The sequence below is a fragment of the Peromyscus californicus genome, unplaced genomic scaffold (assembly GCF_007827085.1).
Source record: "Peromyscus californicus insignis strain IS unplaced genomic scaffold, ASM782708v3 Scaffold_14__1_contigs__length_90479793_seg_2, whole genome shotgun sequence".
Lineage (NCBI taxonomy): Eukaryota > Metazoa > Chordata > Mammalia > Rodentia > Cricetidae > Peromyscus > Peromyscus californicus.
This window is the reverse complement of record NW_026294436.1, coordinates 11,041,957-11,066,537: the sequence shown is the minus strand read 5'-3', so window position 1 is coordinate 11,066,537 and position 24,581 is coordinate 11,041,957. Positions and strand designations below refer to the sequence as shown.

The window sequence follows — 24,581 nt, the reverse complement described above, 5'->3', positions numbered from 1 at the left end:
GAGGTTAAAACCTTTCAATTGCCTTAAGTCAGCAGGCGCACAGCCGAGGGTCACCATGTGGGACAAACGTCTCCCGGTGCAGACAGGTGTTGCACACGCCCAGTGGGGTTCCAGGCGGGGATCTCCCGCTACCCCTGCTTTCTCAAAGTGCTGGAGCATGCCTAGTGGCCGCTCTGGAGCCACCGAGGGTTTTTGCACAGGCTCACACTCCGCTTCTCCGGGTTTTATCGGGAGCCCGCCGGGGGTGGAGGGGGGGGCGGAGGACCAGGGGAGCCCGCAGAGCCCGGCAGCCTGGGCTACACGAGTGGGGAGCGCGTGCGGGGCTGTCTCTTCCGCGCGCTTTACGGTTGCTCGGGAGATGCTAGAGTGCAGAGCCTGGCTGCTGCTGCTGCTGCTACTACTGCTGCTGCTGCTTCTGCACCTGGCGCGCTGAGCACCGCGCGGGGAGCCCCCGAGGGCCGGCGGCGGTGCGGGTGCGCGGGTGGCGGACTGCGGTAGAATGAAAGCCTGGCTCCTCCGGCGTTGCAAGCCACCGCTCCGGCGCGATCAGGTGCTGGCAGCCAGCCGCCCGCCGCTCGACTAACTTGCCACTTGGTCGTGTCTGGTGTCTGCATTTTCGGGTGGTGGTGGGGTGGCGGGGACAGTGAGGAGTCCAAGGATCTGCGGTAGCCGAAAAGAGGGATCCTGCAAAAGAGGGGAGCCTGCTTGCCTCTGCTGCCGCTCTCCGTCCCCTCCCTGGCGCTCCCCTTCCCCCACCCCGTCGCTGCTGCCGCTCTTCTCTTCCGCCAATTCCGAGAGCGACGGGGCGTCTGTGACATGCGATCGCTTGCCAAGTGACGGTCCCCGAGTGTGAAGTGCCCGCGAGGAAGTGTGAGCTCCGTCGCGGGCGGCCAGGGGATGACAGCCATGAAGCAGGAGCAGCAACCCACCCCAGGGGCCAGGGCAAGCCAGGCGCAGCCAACCGACCAGGTGAGAGTTGGCCTCTAGGGACTATCCCTCCCAGGAGGGGTGGCTCCACTTAGCCATCCCTCCTTGTCCCTCAGGATCGGCTCCCACGCTTGCCTCTTGCCTCTCCTCACCCCCCCGCCCCGCGCCCCACTCTCAGGCTCTGCTCGCTTCATCCATGGACCCAGCAGGAACTTAGAGCATCCTAGTGCGCTCTGGGGCCGGGAGACGGGATGCGCAAGGTGGAGAGCCGCGGGGAAGGGGTCAGAGAGGTAAATGCTGGAGATGCCTCCAGGGAGCCCCAACCAGGAGGCCGCCCTGGGAGGGAGAGGTGATCTGGTCTCAGCTGTGAGGAATCTTGACTTCTCACGAATGCATTTAGAATGGGTCTAGGACGATCCTTCCTGGAGACTGTCTCTTGCATATGCCCAGCCCTGTCTCACTGGGGCTAGGACGCGCGCTGGGCTGGCCAGTGATACTAAAGTAGGCAAACGACCTTTAAGCCATCAGTTTCCCTTCTATTTTCTTTTGAGGAGACAGAGATGGAAAAGCTAGGTGGGAGAAGAGGACAGACTCGGCTTCTCTAGCCTGCGGAGTGAAACTGAGCATGGGGGAGTAGAAAGGCATTTATCATCGAGTGAGGCAGGCAAGGAAGACACTGGGTTTGGTGGTTTGTTGGGTCTAGATGTGTCACGTCTGCAGAATGAAGGGTCCCTGTATTGGCTGATTGGTTATTATTGTCCCTTTTGCGTCCTTCGGTACCCGCCACCCCTTTTTGGTTGTTGTTGTTTGGATCTTTAGAAAGTCTGTAACCTAATGTTATGGAGAAATGTCTGTCTCCTCTGTGTCTGGTTTTGGGGAGATTTGAGAGTTGGGTCACGCTTTTTCCTAAAGTTGGAGGGGTCAGGAGCGTGGCGATGCCCCATGGAGAAGGAAAGAGGCTGTGAAGAGGCTGCTGGAGACGCGGTCACGTTTACATCAATTACAACAGAACTAAGAAAGCCTTACTTGGTCAGCGCAAGGCTGTAGAGCTAGAGGACCCGCGCACAGAAATGGAGGAGGTGGAGCGACAAGAGCTCTCTGCCCCAAGAGTGCACTGTTGGTCGAAGGCTGCTAGAGGCATTCCAGCAGAGACACTCTCAGATCACGGTTAGAAGTGGAGTGACGGGGCCGGGGACAGAGCAAGGCAACTAGACCACAGCTATTCAGCTCTTGATATTCTAAACACTGACTCCACCTTGGAGGAGCTATCCAAATTGCCCAAGAGGTGCTGAGGCACAGGAAGGGATGCCAGGGATCCTGTTATTAATATTCTAGTCTTGGTCATCTCTCCTGGCTTGTGGTCTCTTTCCTCCATTTCTCTCCCCTTCTCATTATCCGCATATGTGTTTCACACAGGTGGTGGAGATGTTTCAGTGGTTTACAGCTCTTTCTCTCTCTATTTACCGAGATACTGTTGCATATTTTATGAAGCATTTTGCTTTCAACAGTCCAGAATCTTTGCCCTTAGATAAGAATGCAAGATTAGAGCATTATTCCATAACGTTCCTACCTCCCTCTTATACCTCTCCTCTGTCCCCTCCCCCATCAGCGCACATCACCATGTAGAGACTGGTTATTATACTTGTTTAAAAATATTTCAGGAGAGAAGCATGGATGTGACATTCCCCGTTCAGGCTGAAGTCCTTACATTTCATCAAGAAGCCTCTGACTGCTCTTGGAATGATGCTACCGATAAGAATGATTAGTCAGGAGAGAGTCCCCACATGAAATTTTTGCTCACTAACCTGTGACACCAGCTGGTAACTCGAGGTGCTGCAGACTGCTTCTGTAAGGGTGGGGGTGGGTTGCAAGAGGCAAGGCAGATATACAGAAGCACATTGTATGTATGCATGGTAAATCCCTTTGTCAGATTAAGCTGACATTTAAAATCCACATGGTAAGAGAGCTTCAAATTTGAGTCCACTTATTTCTTAGTATTTATATTTTAGTGACTATTTCAGATATTCAGAGAGTGGTCATCTGCAGAACTCTAGTTCTAATTGGGTGCTTTTAAGACATTCTGTGGCTGCAGATGGTTCCTAAGTGTCAATGGCATGCATTCTATACATGCATTAGAAAGAGGCTGATTTTGTAAATGCAAAGTCAGATTGATAGAACTATTGCAGTAGCCTCACGGGAGGTTTTCACGAACTCCTGGGGAATCCCTATAGCTAGCATTCTTTTTGTCCAAAGATTAGTATATGAAATAATGGCCATATAATGTGGGTGATAGCTATGAATACTAAAGTTTGAGTCTGAAGCCCACAAAGAATTGAATAGCTGCAGCCACTATGCCTTGAATTTCAATGATCAGACAACTTCCCTACAATACTAGATATGCTAGACTAATTGTGCTGGCTGCTATGATACTTCAAAATAAAAATTCATAAATTTAACTTAAAATGGACCTTTATGAAATTCTACTCAGTGGTTAAACAGGAGGCACATTCCAGCCACTCACTCACTGTGTATTGATTCTGAATGATTTAGATTTTTGAATGTTGTCCAAAAGGTCTTTCACTTTCTGTGATAGAAATTTTCACGAGCCTCAAAGATGCTTTGTCCTGTGGCATCTGACACCTATGTGCATTTAGCACTGGCGAGAACAGTCTTCCCTGGGAACGGTAGTGGTTGGGGCCATGGGATCTGGTTGCTATCATAGCCTGTGAAGGGTTGCCCTCTCTGCTGTCTCTAGTAACTTGCTGTCCCTTGTCACAGAAGCCCGGACCAGAGGCAGCTTCTTGCAAGAAAGCAGCGGGGGCTGTACACATTTTTAATACTTGGAATCATTGCTAATATATTCATCATTTTAGCCATCCCTTTTTAAATGTAGCCATTGATTCATTTATTTTCTTAAAAAATATTTACAATAGCTGTTTTTATTTTTATAATACTCTACATTTATAAAATGTTCAAAAAGAAATACTTCAATGTGGGAAGATACAATCAATCCCACTAATTGTGATCAGTTCCTCACTTTTTATTGAAGCATCTAAAGATCTGGTGTGGCCAATTATAGCTCATTTTTATCTGCAAACAACCACTTCTGGAGCAGAGTTGCTGTGCGTGCGCTGATGTTCTTGGGTTGAGCAGGAGATGTTTGTCACATGCAGTTTTCTTTTAGACTCTCAAAGCAGCATTTTGAGGTCCATTCTGTTGCTATTTCCAATTTAGTGGTGAGATATAATGCCCCCTTTAAAAAGTTAAGCCACTTAACCCTATTTGTCTACAGCAATGGTGAAGTGACAGAATTTGGCTCATTTAAATCCAAAGTCCCACCCCTTAACTACACAATCACAACAACATATTCTTGTGAAAAGTAGGCAAGATGATCACAAACTTTGCTTTGTACATATGTGCAAAGAAAGTTTAAGGGATGTAGATCTCTTTAAAGCATCAGTCACATATGCAATGCTACCTCTTGAAATGTTAAAGTTAACTAGATATGCCCTCCAATAACCTATGTACTATGAAATAAATCATATAAATCATCATAAATACATTAAGAAGTTTTTTTTAAAAAATAGTTTCTATCCCTCGTCTCTGGTTTCAAGGTCTGTGAATAGAGTTCATCTCTTTAAGAGTCAGCAAGGCAAGGTTTTGAATTTGTTCTCATTCCACCAGGTGGCGCCCTTCTGCTGACGCCAACAGGGACAGATAAGCTTGGCTGTCTTCTCAACACCAAAAGCAACCGTGGGCACATAAAGCAAAAGAGCAATCTTGCTTTCTGGAATATAACTCAATGGTACTTTTTAAAGCAACTATTTTGGCAGCAATGATAAAAATTATCATGCATTTTTCTTTTAAAAATGCATTTTTGATAGAAGACCAATTTTTCACAACTCACATGTGCAGGTCCCTGATACCTAACTCCTGGTAAAGTTATGATGACATAGGGCATGTATGAAGACAATTAGGCAAATATAGGCATTCGATTCTTGACCATTAGGCAACACTAATTGAAGACACTTTGATAAGGAAGTTGTCATTCAATGTTTTTATTGCAGCTTTGTCTAGTGAACTTGATTAAAACTTTGAAATGTACACTAAAGACAAAGTTGTAAAAAAGTTGTTCATGTTTCTTCTACTAATATATAAACATGTCATAGTTCAGTCAAAAATTATTCTTCTGAGCATAGAGTCTTAAAGCACTTTGGAAATGATTCCAAAAAGCTTATTTGAAAACAGGTCAGTAATCAGAGTGCTGGGGGACCAATGCAGGACAATTAAGAATCCAGGCCAGCCTGGGGTTCAGAGTAAGAGCATGCAAAGAAAACACAACACAACAGCAACGTCAAGCGACCCCTATACACAACCTCCATAGAGGACACATTACTTTTCTTCTAGCCAATGCTAAAATATATGAGAGTTCTATATGATTTGGTTAGAAAATAAAATTTTGGTTGAATAGGGATCATGCTATGATTTGGGATGGATTGTAAATTTTCTATCTTTTGCCCTTTCTCTCTCTCTCTCTCTCTCTCTCTCTCTCTCTCTCTCTCTCTCTCTCTCTCTCTCTGTGTGTGTGTGTGTGTGTGTGTGTGTGTGTGTGTGTGTGTGTGTGTTTATGTCTTTATGTGTGCAAGATGTCAATGTCCAGCACATCCTTGTATTGCTTTCCACCTTAGGTTTGAAGGCAGAACATCTCACTGACCCTGAAACTGGAACCCCACAGCTAGATTAGCTGGGGACCAAGTCCAAGGCCTCTCTTTCCCAGAGTTTCTGTTCCTGGATCTCATATGTGTGCTGAGGATCCCAAACAGGGTCTTTGCACTTGGACATCAAGCAGTGTATTGGCTGCCTTACCACCTCCCTGCACCCCTACTTTTGGTACTTTGGAAACAGGGTCTTGTTGTGTACCCCAGGGTTGCCTTGAACTCCCTGTGTATCCAGAAAGACTTCCACCTCATGATCTTCCCTCCTGAGTGCTGCGGTGACAGGTGTGACCAGCATACCTGGCATTTTACTGTCTCCTTATATACTATTTTATTCACTTAAACATACAACACTACAGTAATAAAATATACAACATAAATATTTATCTGTGTCATTTTATCTGCTGAGTTAAGAACATACCATACAAATTTCTTGCTGAGAATTATCTGGTTTTATATCTATTTATTTATTTCAAAGGATGAGAAAATGACACATTTAAAAAATTAAATTATATAAAACACATTAAAAGAAATTGTGTTATTAAATATTAATGCTGCATTATCTTATGCATATTTCACTGAAAACAAAATGTTTAAGATAAGTATTTCCCAAACTGAGGGAAAAAATGAAGCCATTTCTAAATTTCAATATCTTGAATTAGTTAGTATTGCAAAATAGTTTAAGCCTTATCGTGCAAAGGTGTATTTCATGTATTTAGCATGTATCATGCTACTTACCTAGATCAGCTGTCGTGACTGTAATTAAGAACTTTTGCACCACCAATCAAAAATATTTGCTAACTTTTGGATGTGGGTATTTGCTGGGAATCCTAAGTTCAAGGTTATGTATGGACCCAGCTGTAATTTTCAATTTGACACAAGCTAGAATTACTTGGAATCTATGAAAGGTTGCCCAGATCAGGTTGGCCTATAGAAGTATCTATGGTGACTGTCTTGATGACCTTTACTGATGTGGGAAAACTCACCTGAAAGTGAGAGGTACCAACCCCTGGTCTTAGGCTCTGATCTATATAAGAGCAGAGAAAGGCAGCCGAGTACTAGGCGTCCAGGCATTCCTTCTCTCTGCTCTTATCTGTGGATGTGATATGACTGCCTGCTTCAAATTCCTGTCACCTTAATTTCCCACAGTGATGGATTCTAAACTATAATTATAGGGCAAAATAAACCCCTTTCTTGCAGTTGTGTTTTATCTGGGTGTTTTATCACAGCACCACAAATGAAGCTCAGGCAAGCACGGATACTTTATGTCTTTATTTCTTCTGAGAATGAAGGAGACTGCTGGAACTTTACATGCTTCTCTCGTTGATTAAATAAAACTATGTGGAGCCGGGCGGTGGTGGCGCACGCCTTTAATCCCAGCACTCGGGAGGCAGAGGTAGGAAGATCTTTGTGAGTTCGAGGCCAGCCTGCTTTACAGAGCGAGATCCAGGAAAGGCAGAGAAACCCTGTCTCGGGGGAAAAACAAAACAAAACAAAAACAAAAAAACAAAACAAAACAAAAACAATGTGGAAAAGAAGAATGACTTTTGAAGAATGCCTGTCTCACACTCAATCCTCTCATTAATGTGTGGTTTGGGAATTAGAGCCCAACCAAAATATAAATAATAAAAAGGGGATCGTAAGCCACCTCTAACAGACACTTATATTTCATATACTCTCAGTGGACATTTTTATGATTACATAAGTCTGTCTGTGTGTATAAGTATCATATGACTATTTTTGCACTTCAAGTCATTCAGGTTTCAAATTATTTTTGTTGCATCACAGAATCCAATCAATCAAAACTCATTTGGTCATCCCATTCTCTAATGGACCAGGCTGAAAATAAATACAATCTAGTTCCCTAACCATTTAATTAGGTATCAAATATGTTGCATAGCATTTCCAATGCAATTCACTTAGTCAGATAATCAGTATGAGAAGAAGAGTGTTTGAAGAAATGTTGTGATTTATAGAACTATATCCTAGGGACACAGCCATTTCACTGAGCAACTTGAAGTAGCTGTCTTCAAAGGAACTACAGAATATTGAAAGCACCATCAATATTCTACTGGATAGGGAAGGGACACACAGGGCTCTATCCACCCTTCACTGAGGAACTGTTGGCAATTACTAGCAGCTAAGGATAAGAGGGGTCCATTTTTCTTTCTATTTATTCTTTGAAATTTTCATATATTCACACAATGTATTTGATCATATCCACCCTTCACTCCCTCTCCTTCAGCTCCTCTCAAAGAACCCCATACCATCATCCTCCGAACTTCATGTCCTCCCTTTATAATTCTTAGAATTAATTTATTTTTTCTTAACCCAGTAAATCCTATTAGCACCCCTTCTTTGTGCATGTCATTTGGGTCATCCACAGGGCATGGAGAACTTATTGGTGCACTTCTAAAGAAAAGTGACTCTGTCTCCTAGCAGCCATCACGTGCCAGAGGGCTGAGCCATGTTTCTTCAGTGGAGTAGCCACTGGTCAGTTGCCCCAAATTTAATAAATATCCTCACACTTAGATCCTGTAGATAACCCTAAGTGAACTCAGTGGGTCTTCTACAAAGATGACATGGAAATAAGAGGTGTATTCGTTGGAGGAAGAAGAAGGATCTGATGACATCATCAAAATGTGTTATACACGTTTGAAATTGTCAAAAAGCAAAAAAAATATATATATTAACAACAGGAAGAATGTGTAATGAAATATTTTAAAAGAAATACACCATGGGATGAGATTTCAGGGAGTAACCTCTGAGAGGTGATAGTAAGAGAGTCTGCAATATCCCAGAGTGGATGTCTCTGGTATCACTGGTGTTAGGAGGGTTAGAGCAAGCATAGACAAAAAGATATTTCCCACATGAAATTATTTACAGTTGTTCCAGTTCAACATGCATATATAGCATATCATATATTGATATTCTAATTAGGAGTTTACTCACATGTGTTTTCCTGCTTGCTGAATGACTTTTTAAAGATACTAACCAAGTCTGTGTACTATATTATTATTCTCAGCAAGTATTGTTTCCAAATTACTTTAAGGATTCATTTTATTATTTTAGAATGTGTGTGTGTGTGTGTGTGTGTGTGTGTGTGTCTCTGTGTGTGTGTGTGTGTTTATTGTGTAGGGGCATGTGTATGTGAATGCAGCATCTTCAGAGATCATAAGAGGGTGTCAGATGCCCTGAGTCTAGAGTTACAGGTACCTGGGAGAGGCCCATCATGAATACTTGGACCTAGACTCTGGTCTTATGCAGGAACGGCATGTGCTCTTAACTACTGAACAATCTGTCCAGCCCCTGCTTTCAAGTTTTCATTGGCCTGATTTCCATAGTTTTTGGCAATAATCAATGTATCTGTATGGGATATGAGTGTGTGTGTGTGTGTGTGTGTGTGTGTGTGTGTGTGTGTGTGTGTGTGTGGTATTAAATAGGTGTTATGTACACATCTGTGTGAAAGTGACCTCATAGGAGTAGATGTATATGGAAACCAGAGGTCAACATCAGATATCTTCTTCAATTTCTTTCCCATATTCTTTGAGGTCTCTCAAGTGCTTGATATTCCATCTAGCCTATCTGGCCATCGAGGCCCTGACATCCACTGCCTCTGCTTCTCCAGAGCTATGCTTACAGGTGCATTCCACCAAACTCACTTTATCAGATGGGTGCTGGAGATTTTAACTGGGGTCCTCCTGCTGGCATGCATGCTCTTTACCCAGTGGGCCATGGACTCAGCTCTGAGTGCACTTCTTTTTCCCATGTAGATCATGTGATCTCTAAAGCGTTTAAGTCCAGCTTCCCTCTCTCTGGTCAGTATTTTTATACACCTAAGGTGCATATAAACCACATTTACTTAAGGGGTGATTATCATTCCTATGTTCACACAGAGATAAGTAATAGAATTTGAGGAAGTAATAAGATAGTTGAGACAGAGTTCTGTTGTATAGTCATCTCTTGTTGAGCTGTCCTGAAGTCTCAGAATTTTTTATGTAATAGGAAATCTAACCTCCGTTGGCACTCCAAACAGTCTGCCTTTATGCACGACTGCTATTTTTTTTATTTTGAATTATTCTGCTCAGGAATTATCATTCAAAGTATTCATTATCATATCTTCTACATGATAAATTGACTTTATGTTTACCGTGACATTGTTTATCTGAAATGGTAAAAAGTGTTAATAATTTTCAACAAGTGTTCAGGTAATATGCTTATTCAACAGATAAGAAGAGCAGAATACTTTTGTACAAACAGAAGGGCAAAACACTAAATGATTTTTCAGATTTGGTTATTTGGAGGCAGGGAGATGAGACGTCAAGATGAAGGTTGAAAGCAGAGTTAAACAGAATTCAGGTTGAAGCCATCCCCTAGTACTTATGGTCCCACCCACAGCCCCCCTAAAGTCTATATTATAGCTTCAAAAGGAAGAAGGTAAGGAGAAAGCTGGAAAGATCGTTCACACGCCTTGTGAACATCCAAGCAAGAAAAGTGAGTATGTTTACTCTTAGTACTACCAGGCTTCTAGATCTTTAGATCGCTTGAGATATTTACTTATCTGTGCTGTCTTATCTCTAACCCTAACCCTAACCTGTCTTCTCTCTCTCTCTCTCTGTGTATGTGCACTCTGTGTGTGTGTGTGTGTGTGTGTGTGTGTGTGTGTGTGTGTGTGTGTGTGTGTATGTGCATTCATGTACATTCTTCATTTTTTTTTGAAGCAGAGTCCCTCTTTGAATACAAATCTTACTGTTACAGCTAAACTATCTGACCAGTAAGTCTCAAGGGTCCACTAATCTCTGCCCCACCCCATAGCTGAGATTACAGACACACACTGCCATATCTGGCTTCTGATGGGAGGTGCTTGGAACCTGAACTCACAGTACATTCTTTTGATGGATAATATGGCAAAGTTGTCAACAAAAATTCCCAGTAAATGTGCGTTTTTATCTTTATCATCAAATCATGCATATATGTATGTGTGTGTGTGTGTGTGTGTGTGTGTGTGTGTGTGTGTGGTATTGAAATACACTCAGTATTTAAGCCTACGTTAATATAGGGAATTGGAAAAATCAATTTGTGACAACTTCACTTATTTCCACTATTAAAGAAAACACTTACTTGTTTTCCTAAAAGACCTAATTAAAATCTTTTATTGAAGTATTCTTGGTTGAATATTCTCTTTCCAGAAGTTTAGGTTACAGAAATGATGGTCTTATAATGACTTTTCAGTTGAGAGCTTGTGACATATCATGTGGAAGTTTCAGAAAACTGTTTCTCAACATGCTGGAGAAATAGTTCAAAAGTAAGAATGCTTATTGTTCTATCAGAGGACCAGAGTTGGCAGTCCCAGGAGCAGTATCAGACAGCTCACAAATGCTTATAACTTTAGCATCAGGGCTCTGAATTCCTTGAGGAACCCCTACACACGCAGACATTTTTTTTTTAAAGAAAACCATAAAAAGAAAAGTTAGTCAAGTTCATAATAAAAACTGACTCTACATTGGGAAATGTTCTCCCAGCAAACTCCATACTATCTGACTTTAATATCATTGTAATTTCTCATACCTATTGATTTTCTCGGAGTAGAACAAATAGCTATGCATGAGGTTACAAGGAAGCAAATGGAGACAAGTGAGGGAAACGGCCATTTTTATTAGCTTCATACCCATCTCCTTCTTGAGAGCTAAATGAACATTCGATTTTTTATTTCAGTTGGTGGGTGTCTGCCTTGAAAAGAGCAGCATGACAAGGCTGGGTTATAATTGAGAATGGGAACGGCAGGCTGTCTAGTGGTTTATTTAGGAACAGTGAACCTGGGTAACCTAATAAAAGTTGCATTGATAAAGCAAGCATGGGGAGGTGAGCCACCCTCTTAGTGGAACGTGAGGTGATGTTGAGCAAGAGAAACCAAGTAACTGAATGCTTTCAGGCTCATCCATCTATTAACCACTCTTCGAAGGCAGAAATAAGTTATAAAATGCATGACATGGAGACTTTACATTTAGAACCAATAACATTTTTTTTAAAATTTTTAATATGTGTATGTGTGTGCCTGTATGTGGGTATGCACATATAAGTGCAGTACTTGTGGAGGGAAGTAGAGGGTATCAGATCCCTTGGAGCTGGAGTTACAGGTGGCTCTGAGCTGATGGATAAGGATTCTGGGAACTGAATGTGGGCCCTTAATCACTGAGCAATCTCTCCATCCCCTTGTGTTTGTGTGCATGTGTGTGTGTGTGTTTCCTAAACATACTTTTTAAACAAAAAAGTTCACAAATTTGCCAAATAGCTTTTCTCACTTAAACAGTTGAAATTGGGAAGAAAGTCCACATTCAAACTGGACTTAAGAAGTAATCTTTATTTTGATACTGTTCCTCTGAGGCAGGTTCTCCTGTACATAGCACAAGTTCTTCTCCAGTTTGGTATGTGCCTGAGGATAATCTTGAACTTATGATCTCTTGTTTCTACCAGAAGTGTTGGGATTACATGCCTTGTTCCACATAGTACAGGGTTTAGAATTCAAGGATTCATGAATGTCAGGCAAGCACAACCAGCTAGGTTATATTTCCAAAACAAAGTATGTCTTTTTCCCCCAACATAATGTTTTTGTTAATTATTTGTGAATTTCATACAATGCACCCCGATTTCACTCACTTCCCATTCCTCCCAGGTCCACCCTCCCAGCTGTGCATTCTACCCCCCCTTAAACAAAACAAAACAAAACAAAATATCAAGTCCAATTTGTGTTGCCCATATACTCATTGGTGCTTGGTCAAATGAGTGACCAGTCACTTAAAGAAAATAAGAGAGAGAAACAAATCTGAATTCCAAACAATTTCTGCAATTTAGAGATAGATCATTTGTTTGGCTACATTACTCTATAGTTTAAACTTCCAGCAATCTGGGTATTTATGAAAAGATTATTATATCAAGTCCGTTATCCTTTGTGGCTTTATTGGAAAACACCCGACATATTACTTGTTTTATTTTTAGCGCTATAAAAGCAGTAACATGATGGGTGTTCAAAAAAGTTAAGTGATATGTGCTGAATTATCCATTATCTTATAAAGTATGCTATTTTTATTCTTTGAAATTTCATACATGTATACAATAAATTTTGATCATAGTCACATATTCATCTCTACTTTCCCCCTGAATTATTCAAAGATCCACCACCACCACCACCTTCTGATTTGTATGTCTTCTTTTCTTTGGTTTGGTTTTGTTTTGTTTTTTATAATCAACCTAGTCTACTTTGTGCTGTTCATATACGTAGTGGATCTGTATGTTGCTGTGTGGGGTCAACCTATGAGGAGCCACATCCTTAAAGAAAACTCTCTGCTTTCCATGGAAGTCTTAAATTTCACTAGGTTCTAGCTTTGGGTGGTGGTTGGTGAGCTTCTCTTCCCTACACACACACACACACACACACACACACACACACACACACACACACACACACGCATGCACGCACACACACACGCATGCACGCACACACGCACGCACACACACACGCACAAGCACACATGCACACACACACACCATGACATTTGCATGGATGTCAGACGCCAACTTGCACGAATCTGTTCTATCTTCCACAATGTGGGTTCCAGGGATGAAATACAGTTATCACACTTGGTGGCAACCAACATTATCCACTGATCCGTCTCACTAGCCCCTATCCAGCATCTGCAACAGGATTCTTTCTCTTCTTTGATCCAAGGAATTGTGCATATGTTACTTCTTTTTTTGATGTTGTTAGATAAAATTGTTGTTTAAAAAAAATACTGCAAACTAATTCAGTAGACATTATAATTAACTTAGAAATAATAACATTAGGACAAAGTAATGTACACAGAAGAATAGATCAATGCAAATATAAATGATAGAAATTAAAAATGATGTTAAAAGTAGTGAAAAAAAGTCAAAAGTTAGTTGACAAAATAAGACAAAATATGGAGATGAAGATAGGGAAATCTCCAAATATATGTTAGCAATGGATAGGAAATTGTAACTCCCAAGCCATGAAAGGTGAAAGCAAAGTACTGAAAATAAGAACCATTCATTTATTTGAATTATGCAGCGTATGCTGCTTCTCTTACAATATTTGGACATATCTGTTCATGTGCTTGAGTGAGGCACACATGTATTATCATGCATGTGCGGTGGTCAGAAGATGCCTTGTTGGCTTGCTCTTTCTTTCTACCACATGGGGATTGTTAGGCTTGGCAGCAAGCACCTTTATCAACTGAGCCATCTTGCCAATCTCAATGTAGACTTCTGGAGGATCATTTCGGGAGCAGTGATAAGCATGTGTCATTCCAACATGGTGTTGGAATGGAAGTGATTCACTTTAGTTGTGGTTTGCTCTAAGATTCAGGGACCAACTTCGTTCTTCCTGTGGTGTGGTGAGGAGTTTCTTCTAATCCCTCATAGGGTCGGAATATCTGAACTGTATTGATTCTATTCAAATTTCGTGCATGCCTGTGTGTGTGTGTGTGTGTGTGTGTGTGTGTGTGTGTGTGTGTGTGTGTGTGTGTGTATGTAGCACTCTGCCTATTTCCTTGAGACAAGGCTCACTGAACCTGAAGTAAGCCCGGCAGCCATGTTTCCCTCCTACAGCACTAAGGGAACAGAAGCTAACTAACCCTGAGGTACAACTAAACAGACGCCTGGAATTCTAACGTAAGTCCTCAAATTCCTGCAGCAAGTGCTTGCCTGCTGAGCTACCTCCAGGGTTCTCAAAATACTATATTTCTGATTTTTTTGTCTCCTCTTTTACATGTTTCATCTCTAAATTCAAGTCAACTTTCTTCTATTTTCTTAAATTTCTGAAATTTATTTTCTGCCAAACTTGATCTCCTGGCATAAAGAACGAATAGCTTGATGTCATTGCCAGCCTTGCCTCTCAGACTTCACCTTGGAAATAGCCCAAACATGAGCAACAGTGTTCATAGTCTGAGAAACACTTCTGCTTCCTCATTCTAAAACAACCTGGTTATCAAATTAATAACAGCACCCAGACATGAGCAGACTGTCTCAAGTCATGTACTTATTTAGAGTTAGAAGCTGTGTTTGATCCTGGATGACCCCTCTTGTGATAGTTGGCTATTTAAATGGATGGCATAAGAATGCCACTTCAAATTTCCTTAGCTCTTGACATAAGTGTGACATTTTATATAAAAAATAAATTATAAAGAAATATAATTTTAAGATTTATTTTATCATTTTATTTTTAATATGTCTGTGTGTCTATGTGAATGTGGCTATGTGCCTATGAGTGCAGTGCTATGGAGGACGTAAGAAGGTGTCAGATCCTCCTGGAGCATAAGTTATAGGTGGCTGTATGCTGCCTATTGTGGGCGCTGGGATCCAAATTCTGGTCTTCTGAAAGAGCAGCAAGTGCTCTGAGCTGATGAGACATCTCTCAGGCTCCATAGTTTGACATGGTACACATATAGTTTTACCATACTATTTATTAACAATTAAAGAAAATTCAGCCAAGATGAGATGGATGAGTGTGTTCTATTTTCTTTTTATTTGCATGAATTAATTATACAGACATACAAAAAGCAAAACTCACCATGATAGTATGTGAGGGAGGATAATGAGATTAAGAGCACCAGGCAGTTTGCTAAAGAGATCATAGGAGGTGAATGGTCTAGAAAGGCATTACATTTATGAGATGTCATAGTGAAAACTTGCTATTATGACCTTTTAATGACTTCGTATACATATTCTAAAAGTTTCAAATCCATAGGCAAAAACTCAGTTGGCATCTCCAGAGTCTTCCCTTGCAATGAATTATGTCTAAGACAGTGTCCTTAGTCTTTTGATCATGAGCTATAACCCTTCACAGAATAGCATAACTGTGTCATCTATATCGCTATGACAAGAAGTTAATTCCCAGCCATAAAGGCATTACCAAAGTCAACTGTGACATCCACCATTCCAGGAAATGATGGTGCCCCCCCCCCCCATTCACATAGACGTGATCTTCGTTAGGTGTCCTGTCTTATGTCAGAATCCACTGATCTCCACACTCAGCCTCTTTATAAAATATCCTCATGTGTATGGTACATGTGCCTAATTGTGTATGTGAGTGGAGGTTCACACAGCCCACACTGTGGGTGTGGAGGTCAGAGGACAACTTCAGGTGTTGGTCCTTGCCTCCTACCATGTTTGTGACACAAGCTCTTATTGTTCGATGCTGCATTCACCAGGCTAGCTGGCACGGTGTTCTTCCTAGGCTTGTGTCTCTGCCTTTCATCTCTTTGTAGGAGCAGAGAGATTACAAATGCCATACCACATCTGGTGTTTTAACATGGTTCTGGGAGTCTGAACTAGGACACCCAAGCTTTCATGATAAGCATGTTAACCCACGGAGCTGTTAGCCACTTGACTTTAGAATTGCAACTCGTAGGAACTCTGAATACTGGTATGTTTTAGGATTTTTGTAAGCCATCTAGGTGACAACAGATGTATACACACCACACACACACACACACACACACACACACACACACACACACACATGCACGCACGCATGCACGTGCAAGTACAGACATCAGAACCAGATGAACGTGCATACCACGGGAACAGATGTGCATGGACACACACACGCAACCCTTAATAGATGGGTTCTTAATAGGTATGATTTAATTGCAGAAACTGTGATTATTTTTATTTTTAAACAGAGTTGTCAGGGAACCAAGTTCCAATACCAGGGGTGAGAAATGTTTATATGCTGAATAAATCCATCTATATAAAGAATTTTTGAGTCGTGCAGAATTCCCACTGGGGAGAGAACTGGGGATGCCTATTCATTTAGCTCACATTAAACCCCAGAACCTTGACTTCCTAGATTGAGCTCATTTACTCAGCCTCTCCCTGAACTTCATATTACATCTGGAAGTGAAATGGTGTTTTCCTCACAGAATTGTTGGGAGGGTAGACCATGAAGGACCTTTTCACCTGGGAAGGATTGACAGATGCAGTATTTATCATTTGATTCTTAATGTGTTGTTCTGCTTGACTGGATCTCTGTAGTGTGATGGAAAAGCAAATTATGCTGAATGCTGAGGTTCCCAAACACAGGGGCCCAGCTTTTGAGAGCCTTTCCCCATTTCTTTGACTAAATCAGAAACTGAAGGTCACCTTTAATACTGAGCTCCTATTTTGTTGATATGAAGATTATGAGGAGTCATCTCTGCTACAAAGCAAATATGCATTGGGAATTGGTTAAGGGAATATGTAGCATTCATTTATATATTCCTTATCAGTGCCAAGGAGTCAACAGAGTTTGGGCGTTGAAGGTGGCAAACTGCATATGCATCAACCCTCCTGAGTTTGTTATTTCCTCTCCTCATTTCATGGATAAATTCCATCTCCTGCTTATTATACATTCCGTATTCGAAGTGTTGCTTCATTCCTTCCCAGAGCTACAGTCCTTGAGCTGTAACAGTGAAGCCAAAAAAACCAATATGGAATCACAGATGGTGCAAATATTTGGAAATAGGTAAATACAATCTAGGATTAGCTGCCTGGGCTAAGAAATGTCACTTTCGAGTTGCTTATGGGTCACACAGGGCAATTTTTAGTTAAGACAAAACTCGGATAAATGCATCATGATAGAAAATTGTTGGTTTGGAGTTGCACAACTAACAAGCCCAGAATTGTTATATAAACCTCAAAATGAGTCACTCTGTGTAACAAGGGAGCAGGTATTTCAGAGAGGTCATAACACGCAGAGAGGTTATACAGGGGATACAAAATTAAATAGGCAACATAACAATGCACTGCCATCTGCTGACTTCCCTGCAGCCAATTTTTAAAGAGAAATACCCATTCTATGGCTGTGTTTAAGGCAGGGGAATATTAAAAGACCTGGACTTTGGAAGAAACAAAGGGCCAATATGAAATATTTGTATGTTAATTACTATTAGTAGAGACTGTGAGTTCCTATTCCTGTCCTTGAGAAGTTTCAGAAGGGATTATAATCTGTATAATTTCTCCCTTTAAATGATATATACCTTTTAAAAAGGATTTATTTTTTATTTATTTGTGTGTCCACGTGTCTGTGTGTGGGTATGTGCACATGGGTGCAAATGCCCCATAAGGCAAGAAAAGGGTATCATATCCCCTAGGGCTAGACTATAGGTAGTTATGAACTGCCTAGTGTGGGTGCTGAGAACTCACTGTACCATCTTTCTAGCCTATACTTACACCTTTTAAAAGCCTCTTGGGATTGATCATGTGACTGTCACCTATTTGACTGATAACACAGAGACAGTAACACCCACATAAGCACACCATTGATGGGTTTGGTGTATTGGATACCAGAAAGTTGTAAAAGGAGAATCCTTTCATTATCAGACTTATAGAAATTATTTCTGGTTGTCTTTGATGCTTCCAATAAAGAAAACAGGCAGTGAGCATTAAAGAGGGAAGGTTACATCTGAGTTGTAAAGTTTTAACTAATTGGATTTATTTTCCATTGACTAGGTTTAATATGATTAAATTTTACATATAGATTTTATTTGGAAGGAACAAGATCAGCTTTGTTATGATTGATGAAACCTTGGTTTTATGCACTCTATCATTTCCCAAGTAGCAAAGACTGGGAAAACAAGCATGAGTTCAGACATGAGGAAGGAATTTACTTGTGCATGGCAAGAAATGGCTCAGTTGGTAAAGTGTTTGCCTCACAAATGTGAGGATCTGAGTTCAATATCCAGAACAACCCATGTTTTAGAAAGAAAGCAAGATGTAGTGACAATTGCTTTTAATTCCAACATTGGGAAGACAAAGACAAATGGATCACTGTGGACCTCTGGCTGACCATCCTAGCCTCTCAGACATGTTCCAGGCCACAGAGAGACCCTGTCTCAAAAAATCAAGATCAGCAGCATCTGAGGGATGACAGGTATGGCTGACTTCAGACCTCCACACCATTACATGCATGCATCATGTACACATACATACATACATACACACATATACATGCATGCACCTACATAAACACATACACACGGAATTGAAAACCAACCAAAAAGAAAAAGAAAGCAATAATAAAAACAAAGCAACAAGCAAAATAAAAAATGTCTCTTATGTAAGGACATAGCAAATGTATACTAAGAGTTTAACTCTTTAATACAAGAAGCATCAAGATGGCAAATTCAGCTAAAACAATTTGAGGAAGAAAGACAGGGACAGAATGGTTTACACAGTGCTCAGAATTGGTTCTAAAGTAGTTAGTACAAATCAGAGCATTTAAACCATGAGTTTGTGTTTGCTTTTCAGGTCTAATGCATTTGTTGCTGATGTTGTTGCAACTTCTGTATCATCATCATCATCATCATCATCATCATTACATGTGTGCATGGATGTGTGTATATTATAAGTGAGTGGATTTGTTTGTACCAGTATGCATATACATGTGTGAAAGATATTATCTAATCTCAGGAATTTCCACCACATTATTTTCAGACAGCCAACGCTGGCTGACCAGTGAGTCCCAGGGATTCTCTAGTTTTTACTACCCCGGTGATGTGATTATAACATTGTGACACAATTTCCTGCTTTTTTTGGGGGGGGTGGGGAGCATCCCAGAAATTAAATTCAGGGCTTTATACTTGCAAGACAAGTATTTTACAGATGAAACCATCTCCCCAGCCTGCAACTCATCTGCCTTCTATAATTAACATCTAAATTTACAAACTTCGAGTCTGTGTTAAATAATAAATAGTGAGTACATGAACGTTCTGCTTTAATACATTAGCCAGCCTCCAGTATAAACCTGTCTCTTTGCCCAGCACAGCCCTTATGTGGGCCGACTAGCCAGTCCCAGTCCTCTGGGCTGATTCTGCAAGGAAGGACCTGTTCACGCTTTATTTGCATATTTATTTTACATTTGTCTTTTTGTTTGATTTAAAACATTTTTGTGCATTCCTAACTTTAGAATAGGGTGCAATGTGGGCCTGCATCTGGTGTCACAGCCAGCTTCTTCAGCAATTCTATCAAAGCTCTCTACAAGCCCCATGGAGCTTCAAGTGTCAGATTCAATTCACAAACACTGAGGCCCTGGAACTCAGCCAGTCAGCCAATACTGCTGGTTGCTTCCCCCCAACAAATTGGTCCAGGTGTCTTTGAAGGACAGAGAAGAACAGTTTGTTAATCTCAAATAGCTTCTCTAGGGAAGATGAGATAGTGTAATTGAACACAGCAGAGAGAACAGCCATTCTCCCAACTGAGGTTCAGATCAAATGGCATGGGGCTATTGTCCCTGGAGATAGTTGCATTCACAGCTGCCCTGAGGAACAGGGAGATAACTCATCCATGTGGTCTGGTTTAAGACACAAAAAAATCTTCCTTCCTTTGGGACAAATGTCCCTGGCTGCCAGTACCCCAGTATGCTCTTCTCATCTGTCTTCAGATCTGGAATCCACCAGGCCTTCTTTTGTTCCTTTAATTTAAGGCCAAGCAGAGACTCTTAACAATTTATGTATAAGTTGTATTTATTTATCTCCCCATGACAGCATTGCATGCTCTGTCCTACAAACTGATATTTAGGGGCAACAGAAAGTGAAGGAGTAATGAATGTAAGATATGGGACAAGAGTAAATATTAAAATAGGTCTGGGAATTTACAAGAAGGAAAGACTGTATTGGGAAGCAAGCACTTTCTTTCCCTGGCGCTCTATTTGCTTATCTATATAACTATTGTTGCTGGTGTGTGTGTGTGTGTGTGTGTGTGTGTGTGTGTGTGCTTACCAGCATGGGTATGAGGAGGCCAGAGTTCAACACCCCAATCACTTCTCCATCTTGTTTTTTCTTCGAGTCTAAGTCTTTCAGAGAACCTCAAGCTTACTCCTTCAGCTAGATTGGCTGGAGAGCAAGCCGTCAGAATCCACCTGCCTCTGCCCAACCCATGCATTGTAGCTACAGGCATACATAGCCATACCCAGCTTTTACATGGGTGCTGGAGAATATAAACTTAGGTCTTCATGCCTGTTTAGCAAGCACTTAAATAACTCAGCTATCTGCCCAGACATCTGTGTTTGTTTTGTAAATACATTTGGATGATCATTTGCCTACTCTACCCAAAGGGGCTCAGTGATGAACTTGGGGCTTAAGAAAACTTACCAAATTGTCAAAACTCATTCTTCTGTTATACTTTTTAATTTCTCAGAGAAACGTTGTCCTAGTAGATACCGAGTGATGCTATTGTACATTGACACTGTCCAAAGGTGCATTCTGGAACAATAAGTGCGTTTTCTGTCCGTACATTCTATTCTGGTCACCACCTTCCATGTGTGTTACTAAACACACTGCTTATAGTTTGTGCTACTCAGAAAATGAGTTTTTTTTCAAAGAATTTAAAGAGTATTTATTGTATGTATGCAAATGTTTTATCTGCATGTATATCTGTGTACCATGTGTGTCTGGTGGCTGGGTAGTCCCAGAAAGGGCATTAGATCCCCTGGGACTGAAGTTACAGAGGTTTGTGAGCCTTTGTCTTGACACTTCAAAACCAACCTGGGACACCCCCCCCACACCCCCACCCCCCTACTCTGCAACCCCGAGAACTTGAGTTTTCTATTTTATTTAGTTTGATGGTTAATTTTAATTATTCATTTGACATACTACAGAATTACTTGGGAAGAGAGTCTTAATAATGGCTTGTTTAGATCAGCTTGGCATGGGTGCAGTTCTGTAGGAGATGGTCATGATTGTTTTAATTTATGAAGGAAGACTCAGTCCATGATGGGCAATATTATTCCTTGGGTTTGGGTTCTGACTGTACATGAATAGAGAACATGAGTTAAGTAGTAGTGTACGTGCATCCATCTCCCTCTGCTCTTGACTGTTGATGTGAAATGCCTGCTTCCTTGACTTTCTATGATGAGCTATGGCCTGGAACCGTGAGTTAAAATAAACCCTTTCTCCCCTAAGTTGCTTTTTGTCATGGTATTTTAATCACAGTGACAGAAAGGAAACTCAAAGACTTAGTTTTAATTAATTTTAACTTAGAATTGCTGTATACAGTTAGGCGTTAATGTATTATGGAGTCAAGCTTAAAATATTAATGAGCATGAAAGTCACTTGGAGATACTACCAAAAAGCAAACCATTACCTAGAAAATTTGCTGTGGAAGTCTAAGACTACATTTACATTACATGCCCAGAGGATACCTGATTTCTGGACTCACTGTTTAGAAGTGAGGCTTAATTTCTCACCAGCAAGAATTCTCTAAGCTTAATTTCTATCTCTGGCCAGGATGCAGTGTGTTATGGATGATTCTGAAGAATCTACTGTAAAGCACTTTCCTTCAGGCAATGAAAATAAAATAAATATCAGTGATGACGTTGCTTCTTTTCTTATCGTTGAACTAGGTAAACATTTGAATCTATACAGTCCCTACATAATACACAGTAGTCAAAAGCTAAATCATGTTTAATCCCATGAAATCCCTTTGTTAAACAGATGCTACTCTGGATTAGTAAGATTGCTTGGTGTACAGGTGCTTGTTACTGAGTCTCACAACCTGAGTTCCATCCCAAAGACCTACAGAATGTAAGGCAAGCACCGACTCCTGCAGGGCTTCCTGTGACCTCTTTGTATGCACCATAGCGCCCCTCTCACAGACACAGATACACAAATACACAGAGAAGCACGATAAATAACTATGTCTGATCCTGTGGACCTGGAGTCGCTGGCAGTTGTGAGCCTCCTGATGTGGGCGCTGGAACCAAACAGTCCTCTGCCAGAACCGCAAGTGTGCTTCACCACTGAATTACCTCTCCAGCCCCAGATGCAAGCTTTAGTGCAGCATCACTAACGTGGGGCTGAGGTTACGGTGTTCCCAGAGCATGACTGGTAGGAGACAAGTCATGTAGCAGGCAAGCACACCCACCACATTAGCCCCCTTAACTGTAAGAGACAGAGAGCAAGGATTTCCTGTTGATGGCAGATCAACCCAGCATTTGATTAGGCAGAGTAAATCAAGTCAGGATAGGCGAATCAAATGAATCAAACTGAGAAGCAAAGGAGACGGTGACAGAGAGGCAAGAAAAACATACAGAATAGAAAAAAAAAGTCTGAAAACTGCCCATTAATCTACAGAGTATTAATGAAATATTAGAAATCTGTTAATATAGCGAACAGCTCCCCTACATAATCCAATTAAAAATGGGTCACAGGGAAAGGTAGAGACTTCCCAAAGGAAGAAATTCTGAGGGCCAATAGACTTACAAAAACAAAACAAAAAAATTTACTTCATTAAATGTCAGGAAAAAAAAGTCAAATCACAATGAGGCATCATCTCACCCTAATTAAAACAGCTATTGGGTCAAGTAGATGCCTAAGCTGGTCAAAGTACTTGCCATGTAAGGCTGACAATCTGAGTTCAATGCCTAGAACCTGTGTAAGGGTGGAAGGAAAGAAGGGACTCCTCAAAGTTGTCTTCTGACCTCCACATGCATGCCATGACATACACATGCTCACACACATACAGCATATACCCCATAAAGTAATAATATAAATAATAATAATAATAATAATAATAATAATAATAATAAATGAAAATCCCTAAAAACAGAACTCTCTTATGGTTCAGATTTCCCACTTTTGGATACAGACCCAAAGGAAATCAACCAACATATTAAAGAGGTACCAGTGAACCCCTGTTTCATTTAGCTCTATTCATAACCACTAATAAATGGAATCGAACTTGATGCCCATCTAGAGATGAATGGCAAAAGAGAATGTGGTGCATGTATAGAACAGAATTTTATTCAACCATGAAAAACTGATTTCATTTGTGGCAAAATGGATTTGTAGGACATTGTCTTAAACAAAGTCGGATGCCCAGTAAACTCCTTTTGTTCTCTCTTTCAGATAGGCATTAGAACTCATTCATTGGAATGTATCATAAAGCCAGGGAGGTGACTCAGTGCATAGAACACTTGCTGCACATATGTGAGGACCTGAATTCAAGTCTCCAGGGCACACATGAAGCTAGACACAACAAGTGTACAGGTTTATAAAACTGGTAATTCTACAATAGCCTTGGTGCAGTTATACAGAAGCATTTGTCAGCATCCAGAGGACAGCAGCCATGCTTTCTCTTGGAACATCGCCTGAGAACAGTATATGCCTAGTGGTCACAACAGAAGCAGACTCCTGCAGTATCAGGGCTGTGGACTCCAGAGATTAGCAGCCAAGGGTCAGGCTGGGTCCTCCAAGTCATATGGCTCTAGTCAGATTATTGGACTTCACTGACTTCAATTCCCATATCTATAATGTGAGAACAGCAGCATCCACTGGTACAAGGGGTACCCGCTGACATTCCTACACCTACTGATATGTCTGCTCCTACTGTACCTGTGAAAGGGGACTAATTACGATTTATTCATCAGCAATCAGTTAATCAATCAGCGTTATTAATGATCAAATCATTAGACTTAGTTTAATAATGAGAATATGAATGTGGTTATTAATACCTGTAAAATGTGTGTGACCAAAAAAGAGCTTCTGTATTTCCTAAGATCCCATAACTTCTTAACCTTGGTGTCTCAACTAAGCTAAACTCAAGGAGCTATAGTTTGCATAGAATGTTCTCCAATGGCTTTGCTCCTGTATGGGAAACTTTGTCTGCAGTGTTTGATGAAATTTGCAGATAGGAGAAACTCTAAGAGACCATGCCTCAGTCTGTTAAATCTTTTTACCCCATCTCCCATATCCCTCCTCATACCAGAGAAGAGATGTAAACATCAGCTTGGCCATTCCTTAGAATTCAAATTACCATGTGAAAAAGTGATAGCATCTTAACATTGTTCTAAGTTGCATCTCTAGCCCTGTGTAGAGATCTGGAATTTATACTAATAAATAATTATTGCCTCTTTAATAATGAGATCATATTCTTTTCCTCACCATA

General features: G+C 41.1%; 1 protein-coding gene across 3 annotated transcripts in view; it reads left to right on the top strand.

The window, feature by feature from the left end:
• The first annotated feature begins 317 nt into the window (after positions 1 to 317).
• Positions 318 to 24,581, top strand: part of Dpp10 (dipeptidyl peptidase like 10) — a 725,523-nt gene continuing 701,259 nt past the window's right edge. The window contains exon 1 of one of the 3 annotated variants that reach the window (XM_052736764.1): positions 318 to 969. In XM_052736764.1, coding sequence (XP_052592724.1) covers positions 898 to 969 — 72 coding nt within the window. In that variant the 5' untranslated portion in view covers positions 318 to 897. Of the gene's footprint in view, positions 970 to 1,098; positions 1,218 to 24,581 lie in introns of those variants that run through there. The other 2 variants (XM_052736765.1, XM_052736766.1) reach the window with 2 other exon arrangements.